Source organism: Berghia stephanieae, chromosome 3, assembly GCF_034508935.2.
Source record: "Berghia stephanieae isolate SIO BIC M18660-M18661 chromosome 3, UCSD_Bste_1.3, whole genome shotgun sequence".
Classification (NCBI taxonomy): Eukaryota; Metazoa; Mollusca; class Gastropoda; order Nudibranchia; family Aeolidiidae; genus Berghia; species Berghia stephanieae.
In genome coordinates, this window is record NC_088362.1 from 71,033,029 (window position 1) to 71,043,697 (window position 10,669).

Here is a 10,669-nt window from a genome sequence, read left to right on the forward strand (position 1 = left end):
CGGATCGCACAGTGCAATGCCTTAACCACTAGGTCACTTCCCCCCCCCCCCCCAATATCTTATAAAGATGTTGAAAAGTGGCCTTGACACATTTGGGGGCTGGTCTCATCACCCTAACTGGCCTTAGTCACCCCATTTCACAGTATATAAAACTTTCGCCGGAAAACGTGTCCTTCAAATATCGACCGATGTCACAAACTCTCAAACCTGGGACATCGTTATCTTTGAAGTTTTTCAGAGTACGACAGAATCTGTGATACGATTTCGATGACCGAGCGGGTTTGGCGTCTTGCCCTGTGTGTAACAAAGCAACTTATTGCGACGGTCAGTTTCTTGGTGGGGCATGATGTGACGATCATCCACAAAAACTCTTCTTCAAGAGTGTTCTTGGGTAAAGGAATCTTTCTGGGGGCGAATTGAGCATGGTGACACCTTGTGCTTTATAAATGAGCATGTTGAACTATGGAAAGTCGAACAAAACACATGGATGTTAGAGTACAACGTGGATATTTTATTTATATAATGACATTCAATTAAACTTTACTTTTCTATCTCCTTAACTTCTTTTTGATATCATGAGCATGGAAATATGTATATTCAATTATCTTATTTTGATGATAATGAATATTCACAGCCCTCCATACTCTCAAAGCCGAATAAATGTACCTCCTTGTCGAATTCAAAATATTAATAATTGGTACTAAAACTATGAAGTATCATAATTACCATCAAGTGCAAATGATAAAAGTTGAATGTGAATCATAATAAAATAATATTTATTGTTTATTTACATGGAATAAATGCTGGCCGGTAAGATGCGAGTTGTCTTCAAACAGACTCTCATTAAAAACGAAAAACATAAATGAAAATGAAACAATGTTGTTAGAAAAAGAAGAAGAAAAAAAAAGAAAAACGTAAAAAGAATTAGATCTAAATGTCCAAATCTGAAAAACAAAAATCTATGTAAATCCAAACTTGAATCAAAACTTTTATATTGAGAGCATATCTAAATAGAAATCATAAAATCAAACAACAGAATTTATTCAAAACACTATTAAACAAAATCAACTATTCAAACTTGTCTATTCGCAACGACTACCAAACTTAATAAACTGAAAGTAACAGAATGGCATTGAATATAATGAATGGAACAAAAGCTTTCTCCAACACAAATAGCATTTATTTCACAAGTCATTTTACATACAATATAAGAAAATTGGCATTCATTATCATTGAGGCAAAACCTCTGATCTTAATTTCTTTTTTTTTTCTATTCTTTAATTTCCTTCTTATGATGATAATGTTGTTATTCCTGTTTCCAATACCAACCTTTAAAAAGTGTAGTTCATCTGAATCAACTAGATTTTTATTGAGATAATATTTCTAACCCGAGCAATAAAATGACAATTTAACCTCAAATCGATGCTAAGTTATCTAGTTTCAAAATATGTGACCTAATTTATCTTTCTTTTTTATGTTCCAGATTTGTATGTTAATTATGATCGCAATATCGTGTTTCACTTTACGCGGATGTTGTCGAGAGTTGATAATTTTGTTATTTCCAGACATTTCAATGATGTTTCTATGTCTATACGGAATCTTTCTGGAATAAATTGTGTTGTTGATGTTTGAGACGGCATGGATTGGAGGAAGGCAATGTGCGACGTCATAGAATGGGATGACAAGGGGAGACAATTTCGGTTGTCTAATCGCATTGGGGATCGACGATGAGAGGGGCGAGGTACTGGCTGTGGCGGATACCAAAGGAATATTCGGGCTGTTTGTTTTTGTGGTACCATACCTAGAAAGAAAGAGAAAAAAAGAGACCATGACTTAGTAAGTGAATAAGATTGATTTATAAATGAAAACACGTAAGAGGATGGACATGATGGTAATGACTGTTTAATAGATAAACCTGATATTGATGAACGAATGAATTAATTAATCAATAAATCAATAGATCAAACGATTAAGGAGTTGATTAATGAATTACTGGATTAAAAATTTAATTCATTAATGGAAAATTGAGTGACATAATTCATTGATCACTTAATTCCAATTTATAGTAGTAGTAGTAGTAGTAGTAGTAGTAGTAGTAGTAGTAGTAGTAGTAGTAGTAGTAGTAGTAGTAGTAGTAGTAGTAGTAGTAGTAATAGTGGTAGTAGCAGTAGTAGTAGTAGTAGTAGTAGTAGTAGTAGTAGTAGTAGTAGTAGCAGTAGTAGTAGTAGTAGTAGTAGTAGTAGTAGTAGTAGTAGTAGTAGTAGTAGTAGTATTTGTTGTAGAGTAGTAGAAGTAGTAGTAATTGTAGTAGAAGTGGTGGTGGTGGCGGTGGCGGTATATAGTAATGTAGTAGTTGATGTAATATTAATGATTGTTAAGATGTTAATACACACTCAATAGTTAAACAGCAGTAAGTTACTTTAAAACATATTTATTAATTTACAGGGTACAAGTAAAAGACTCCTATAACCATCTTCGTGCATCAACTATTCAAATCGGAGTTTGAACTGCCATAATGCTATAACCAAAGAGATAATAATTGTGCGACCATTAAAATTGCCAACTTTCACAGCCTGATTTCCATATTATCTGTCAATTTGCTTCACATGCCTGGACGGTGCGATAGTGATAGGAATTATGCTCTTACACATGATATGAATAATCGAGGGAACCCGCGACGACCAACCGCCTCCAGACGGTATTATGAGCGGCTTTGTGGTCTAGTGATCGGAAAGTCCTGGTTTCGAGCCCCGCTCTGAGCTGAGCGGCGCAAAGTGGAGTCCTTGGAAAAGGCTCTTTACTCAAATTCTCTTACCACACTCAGGTGTGAAATGATTATCTGGCCGTAAACAGCGTTGTCTCTGTCGGGGAAAAAAATATTATAATATCGCCTAACAGGTGTCATGTTACGTGCTGCTGTTGGCCAGGGACCCTTTGTAAAGCCCTTTGAACGCGATTAGTAGGTATTGCGCAATGTAAAGCTCAAGTTGTTTTGTTTTTGTTTTTGTTTTGTTGATTTTTTTTTCTTCTCCTTTTTTTTTTTAAAAATTGTCGGTTGTTTCAAAGATTGGAAAACAAAACCCAAAGAACTTGAGTTAAGTCTATATTATTATGCTTTATTCATAACTAGTAGTCCTTCAAAGCAATACGGCTCCTGGAGCCGGAGTTTATCCCGGATTCAAAAGCGTGAAATGGGCAATAGAAATTGTTTGTTACCCTTTGGATAGGATGGTAGTCTATATTGCAAGTTACTTTCCGACAGATATAACAGCTACCCAATCACTGCTGGGTGCCATCAAAAGCTCTCAAACATGGGACTATGAATGATTCAAAGGACTGAAAACATTTCATTTCACTCTCTAATTGTGTATGTTAGCGCATAGAGCTTGCTGTCTGTGAGGATTGGCGCATCATAAATGCCATTATTACTATTATTATTATTATTATTATTATTATTATTATTATTATTATTATTATTATTATTATTATTATTATTTATCAAATTAATATATAAAGTGTTGCTATTGGTTCTTGGTTATATATTTTTTTACATTTTTGTGCATTTGCATATATTATACATGGTCGCCATAGATTCTCAACTTTGTGTTTATACATTTTTATGCATGCTACGTCAATAAACGAATTTCCGTTTTTTTTGGATGAATAAAGTATATTATTATTTTATTATTATTATTATTATTATTATTATTATTATTATTATTATTATATTATTATTATTATTATTATTATTATTATTATTATTATTATATTATTATTATTATTATTATCATTATTATATATTATTATATATTATTATTATTATTATTATTATTATTATTATTATTATTATTATTATTATTATTATTATTATTATTATTATTATTATTATTATTATTATTATTATTATTATTATTATTATTATTATATATTATTATTATTATTATTATTATTATTATTATATTATTATTATTATTATTATTATTATTATTATTATTATTATTATTATTATTAATTATTATTATTATTATTATTATTATTATTATTATTATTATTATTATTATTATTAATTATTATTATTATTATTGTTGGTGCATTCCTTAATATTTTATTTAGCTACAAATCGTTTTATTGTCATAAAATAAAGTAAACTGATCCAAAAGCTCTCGCACAGACGTTTGTGTTAGCAATTATTGTTAACCTCGAAATTTTATGATAATAACCTCAGACCAATCCCAGTGTTCAGAACAATTAATTTGATTCAATTTCCTCGCATTACACTCAAAACTGTTATTCTTAATACTTATGTGTAGAATAGTAGCTCTTAATTATTAAAACGGCTTTCTCTCAAATTGAGCGACAATCAAGCAAGAGAAGCAATATATTATTTATGACACCACCACTCTTAGCAGTTTTAAATATCGATAAATTTAGAAATCTATTCAAAAAAATAAACAAAACAACGACCTGATTTGATAGAGCTTTCTGATTTCAGATTCTAAACCAACAAAAATCAACATTAAAAGTTTGTATTCATCCTTGAACACTTTATGAAATCTTATCAACCGAATTAATTTAGTCTCCTCGGACAGATGGCTAAAATGCAAAATAAAGTTTACGTCTCATTTCATTTGACGGAAAGGTGGTTACCACAAAACAATCACAGTCTTTTAAGTCACCTCTGGGCAGAGTGCAACGCATTCCCATAAAATCGTTGTTTTTACTTCGAGGTGTAAAACCATCAAAGGCTGGTGTTATATTTTACTGCCTAAGACCGTTCCCTCCATTCAACAGGCCAGTTCCGCTATATCCACGTTCATAGAGTTTGAATAGGGCGAGTGACGGACACCGAACGAGTAGCTAGGGGCAGTTTTCTTGCCCACCTGTGTGTGTAAAAAGAGAATTAGTTGGTGTACATGAAAAACAAATCAATCAGTGGCAGGAATTGGTCAAAAAGTTAGTAAAGGCATCACACGGATTACGATTATTTTTTAAAGATATAAATAATACGTGACCCGCCGTCTCAAAACGGTATTATGTCGGGATAAATCCGATTCTACAAAGTGAATCTCCAATCAAAATGATAAGAAATACGAACTTTGAATCAATTGCAATGGAAGAAATTGTATTTACTCTCGGCCATAATATAGTATGGAAATTAATTCCCAGTTTAATAATTGTGGAAAAAAAACAACAAAACATTCTTTAAAAATTAATTTTCAGCACCTAGTTGATCCCAATTTAACACCGTTTTGAGACGGTAGGTCACATATTTATTTTACATTTCTATCTCGTTAATAGATTACAAACAGTCTAAGATATTATCATGCCATGCAAACAATGGGTTTTGTTGATTTTTTTTTTTGTGTGAGCTGCGAAAAAAAATGCTATAGGTTAGGTAAGCTGAAAATGAGACGAAAATGGTCTTGAAAAAAAGTTTGAAAAAAATCCCAACCTGTAAAAAAAAAAAACGAGTTCAAAAAAAAATGGGACTAATGGGATTAGAAAGGCGATGAAAAAAAAATAAAGCTTGAAAAGAATGAAATTTACAAAGATGATTTGGACCGACGTGTACTTAACTTGCAGGTCTGATGACTCAGATATTTATGGGCTCCTGGTTGTAATGGAAATACTCTCAAAAACCAACGTGAAATTTTGTCGTATAACAACAATGTGAAATCTAGCCTATAATTAATTGCGTTCTGCTATCAGACATGCTCATACAATATGCACGTCGATTTGAACACTTCAGGAGGAGGACCTATTAATAAACAGCTAAATGTAAAAATACCAACCAACTCATTAACCCTCTCCTTACCAACCATAGGAAAATCGTCACATTCGTTACGATCCAAACTGCACTTTTATCATTCCTTTTGTAAATCACGCAATCCAAAGAAAAATGTTTTATTATAGCTATAAAAACATGACACTGTGTTGTAGAGTTCATAATTTTGCTGATCAATGTTATGCATGGAATGTATTTGTTGCTTTTCTGTTTGAGTAAGAAAAAAACAAACTATTTTTGTGTTGGGTGGGTGTGAAATTTTGGGGGAAAATCCTGAAAATGGCTGGTAAGGAGAGAGTTAAACTTGAATTTTGTAAATCTGATCAGTTTGGCATTAAACTCAATTTTCTTCAACTTGTTCGTTCGTCCAGTAATAATCCCGGATTCACCAGATGAGACACAAATTATGAGGACTTTTAATGATTTCAGGTGGTAAAATTGTTCTTACAAAGACGAAAAAAAAAAAAAATAATGTGCAGTTAGAAACAGAAAAATGCACGACGTCAAGAGGCAACAAAGTAATAACTCATAAAGAAATAAAATATGAACATTTTTTGTGTGTGTTGGTTTGTTCATTTGTATGTTGTTGTTTTGTTGGGGGTTTTTTGGTATTTTTTTTTTGTTATTGTCTTTTTGTTTTGTTTTTTTGTTTTTTTAATAAAAAAAAATTACCGCGTATGATAATAATGTGGCACTATCCACGCATCAACAGATTATCCTATATTAAAGGTGCTATCACGCGCAGGGAGTGACAATAATAATATTTGAAAAACTTGGTCTTACCCCTTCCGGCTTGTGGGCCCCTGGGCCTGGTTTCTGTGTGGTATCCCCAGGCATCATGTTTCGTGACGTCATAGAGTAGAGAGGGGCCTTGTCCTTGTAGAGAGATGGATCCGTTGTGTTGTACGTGCCGGGGCCTGGGGCCTACAGAGACAGAGGGGACAAAATGAAGTGTTGTAGTGAGTTACTGAGTTTTAAGTTATGCGATTTCCGTTGTTGTTAAGTAATGTGGTTTTTGCTGTTGTTCTTTTGGTTGTATTTTGTTTTTGTTTTTTACTGTTTTTATAATTTTTTTATGTGACCGTTGTTTCATTATTGTTGTTATTGTTGGTTAATTTTGTCGTGTTTGTTGTTATTGTTGTTGTGGTTGTATTTTTTGTTGTCGCCTTCATCACTATCATTTTTGCTGTTGATATTGCTGTTATTGTTAATGTTGTTGCGGTAGTGGCGATGTTGGGGGTGTTCGTGGTGTTTTATAACTAAGATGGCAATAGAATGACGAGAAAGGATATTATGTGGCATTGTTGGTAATAAAAGTATTGATGATGATGATTATGACGACGACGACGACGATGATGATTATGATGATTTTGATGATGATGATGACGACCAAGGAATTTCTACATACCCTAGCCAAATCCTCAGCAAAGTTGCCGACGTTTTGCCTGCCTCTGAGCGTGTAGTTAGGGGCCTGTGGCTTGCCGCTCTGTACTGTGCCTCCAATCATTCCAGGCAATGTATAGCTGTTTGCAGCTGTAAGTAATGGATATCGGAAGGGGGTTGAAAAGTGGTCAACATGTTCACTACGATAAGAGATTATAATTTAGCATTGTATATTATTATATTGTAGTATATAAATTTCACAGACAGTAAAAATCGTTTAAACCGAAACTCAGGGGATCAAATTATTTATTTCGGTTTAAACATGTATCGAATCAAGCATGTGACTAAAATGAGATTTACCTTGTTGTCTCCTAAATGTCACGAAGTTAAAAGATTACACTTTATAGTGGAATTTACAAATGCTCAGCTCCAATGGCATGCCGATCACTGTTTTATTTTCAACATTTGACTATATAAAACGTAAATTCGAAGAAATGGTCTTTTGTTGTTGCTGTTGTGTTGTTGTTGTTGTTGTTGTGTTGTTGTTGTAATCGTTGTTGTTGTGCTGTTGTTGTTTTGTTGTTGTTGTTGTTGTTGGGCTTTTTGTTTTGTTTTGTTCCGTTTTATTCTTGTTTGTTTGGGGAGGTTGTTTGGTTTTATTTTTTATTTTTTTTATCTAGCGATGTGACTGACGTACTTAAAAATTTGGCCAGAAATCTCGTCCTTCAAATATCGATCGATTTAACTGACCCTCATCTTGGCAAAAGCTCTCAAACCTGGGACCTCAATAAATATATCAAACTACGAGAATGATGATGCAAGTCGTATCAGAAACGAGGATATTCCAAAAGGGAGGTATTCCAAAATTACGGTTCTTTACTTTGAAAACAAGAAGAACACATTTTGAACTACATGAAGCGAAATACACATACATTGATCGATCTTGTATTTGTTTATGTTTCCACATTCAACCCAATTTTTCCCCTCCATTGTACTTTGTCCACTACAACATGCGACAATTTTGAAGCTACTCGTGCTATTCTTTTGATGCCGATAATTGTGTTAGACTTATCGATGAAAAGTGTTATGACAATAATATTATGAAATGGAATAATAATTTACTATTGCGGCAATACCCACCTAGAATGCTCATTCATACTTTTTATGCTCGATGGTCAAAATTAAATATGAGGCCGTATCAAAGGGTCATCTATGTGTCCGAAAAGATAAATATATCATGCTTTGTGTTTTTGTTTGTTTGGGTTTTTATTTTGTCGTTTGTTGCTGTTGTTGTTGCATTGGGTATTTTAAATATGGGGGGGGGGGGGGGGGGGGGGGATTTTTGTGGGATTTTTTTTTCAATCATCTTCGTTGTTCTTCAAATTGACAACACACAATTTGTGAATCACCATCATGATATCATAGCCTGATTTAATCCACGGAGAGAAATCGAGCTAAGAGATTGAAATTGTCGGAAATACGTTTTAATTTCACCCGTGACCCAACGCGTCATACAGATCATAATGATTCATTGACTTTAAGGTTTCAGTAATAAACAAAATATTTTAATTGAAAGGTCCCATTGAGAAGAATAAATATCAAATTCCTGAACGCCAGCGTTGGACATTTCGAAACTTTAACCAGTTAACTGTCGTACTCTAGAAGGACACGTATTTTTTTTTTTAAATTGGCAAGAAAACTCGTCCTTCAAATTAAATATCGATTAATTTAAATTACCCTCGGAAGATCCCAGGTTTGAGAGTTTTTGCCAAGATGAGGGTTATTTAAATCGATCGATATTTGAAGGACGAGTTTTCTGGCCACATTTTTAAATATGTGTCTTTCTAGAGAACGGCAGTTTATTGGTTAAAATGAAAAGTTAAAATTCATTTCTAAGCATCGGGCTCATTCCGACACAATAGCGTATTGAGACGATTGCGGCTATGCGGTCTAGTGGTATGACACTCGCTTTCAGATCGGAATGTCCTGGGTTCGAGCCTCGCACGGCGCATAGTTGAGTCTTTAGAGAAGGCTCTTTACTCACATTCTTTCACCGTGCTCAGGTGTAAAATTAGTACCTGGTCGTTAACAGCATTGTCTCTGTCAGAAAAAAGGCATCATGTCACGTCCTAAATGTTATATGTTGCTGTTGGCCTGGCAGGGGCCCATTGTAAAGCCCTTTGAGCACATTTAGTGGATATTGCTCTATGTAAAAGCTCTTCTTTTTTTTCAGCTGAGACGATTGACCACAATATCTTTCTATACCAACATCAACTATTTGTTGTTTCATTTTACCTGGGATGTTGTCCGTGCGGCGATGACGGTGGCGTGTGCCGAAGCTGTAGGCGGGATGGCGGTAGTGGGCGGTGGGACCAACGGCTTCTGGGCAGTAGGCACCTGGTCCAGGAGTCTTGAAGGTGGAGGCGTCATTCTGCCTGGAGTACAACGAATAGTGAGGGGTACCGTCCATGCCACTACGGTAGACCTGTAAAAAGAATGTTGAACAAAAAAATGAATATGGCAATTCCAAAAAAAAAAAACAATAAAGAGAGAGAGAGAGAGTGTGAGAGAGAGAGAGAGAGAGAGAGAGAGAGAGAGAGAGAGAGAGAGAGAGAGAGGGAGGGAGAGAGAGAGAGAGAGAGAGAGATTCACATGGAGCATTCTGGGCTCAAATTCCCCCATTCAGCCAACAACAAGCAATTAAAACGATTAACATTTTAGGTAGAATTTAGACACACATTGTTCAGATAAACTGTGGCGCAAAGCGAAAGTCCGTATAACATTTAGTCCGGAAACTTGGTGAAAATAATAATATGTGCAATACTTTGTAAGATCAGTAAGTCTAGATCACAACGACGTGGGACTATTAGTGATGGGGATCAAACAATAGTGAAAATCGAATTTAAAGAAACGATTTTATAATATACACCCGTGAGTTTTTTATAAAGCACAATATCTACTTAATGTGCTCAAAGCGCTTCACAGTGAGTCCTAAGTCAACAGCAACATGTAACGTCTTAGACGACAGTTGACGCCCGTAGGGCATCTTATCATTTTTTTTCTAAGTTATAAAGTTTGACTTTTTGCAGTTAAAGGAAGCCACATTAATATGTTTTGACCTCAATAAAAACATGATTTATTCAAATAAAAATTGATGTGAAGAGTCTGAGTCAATCCCAGAAGTACAGCCTGTTACCAAAAAAAAAAAAATACCAAACAAATTTTGAAATAGAATCAACATTAAAAAAATAAAAAGGATAATACGGCGGAGAAAGGAAAAAGAATAATGAATTAAGTAAAAATTGCTAAACATGGACAGAGACAGAGAAGATGTCACATAGCCGGACATGATAAAGAAAGAGAATGTATTGTTGGCCTTTGCTCTCTCAGACTCAGCTACTCAGTAGTGTGGCTGGGCGGAAAGAGTGGTGAAGAAAAAGTCCCGACTTTACGCGGATTCAAAACCGAAGAGTCTTACGTTAAAGATTTTTCGAGAGATTG

General features: G+C 34.2%; 1 protein-coding gene across 2 annotated transcripts in view; it reads right to left on the reverse strand.

Moving 5' to 3' along the window:
• Nucleotides 1–490: 490 nt before the first annotated feature.
• LOC144968365 (ciliary microtubule associated protein 1A-like) overlaps nucleotides 491–10,669 on the reverse strand; it is a 15,625-nt gene continuing 5,446 nt past the window's right edge. Inside the window, exons 3-7 of one of the 2 annotated variants that reach the window (XR_013644572.1) lie at nucleotides 9,464–9,653; nucleotides 7,194–7,318; nucleotides 6,569–6,709; nucleotides 4,677–4,880; nucleotides 1,159–1,801 (exon numbers count right to left, since the gene is read on the reverse strand). Coding sequence is in view for 1 of the 2 variants with exons in the window: in XM_078906644.1 (XP_078762770.1) it covers nucleotides 1,706–1,801; nucleotides 6,569–6,709; nucleotides 7,194–7,318; nucleotides 9,464–9,653 (552 nt within the window). In the remaining variant the exon portion in view is untranslated. Of the gene's footprint in view, nucleotides 1,802–4,676; nucleotides 4,881–6,568; nucleotides 6,710–7,193; nucleotides 7,319–9,463; nucleotides 9,654–10,669 lie in introns of both variants that reach the window. The other variant, XM_078906644.1, reaches the window with a different exon arrangement.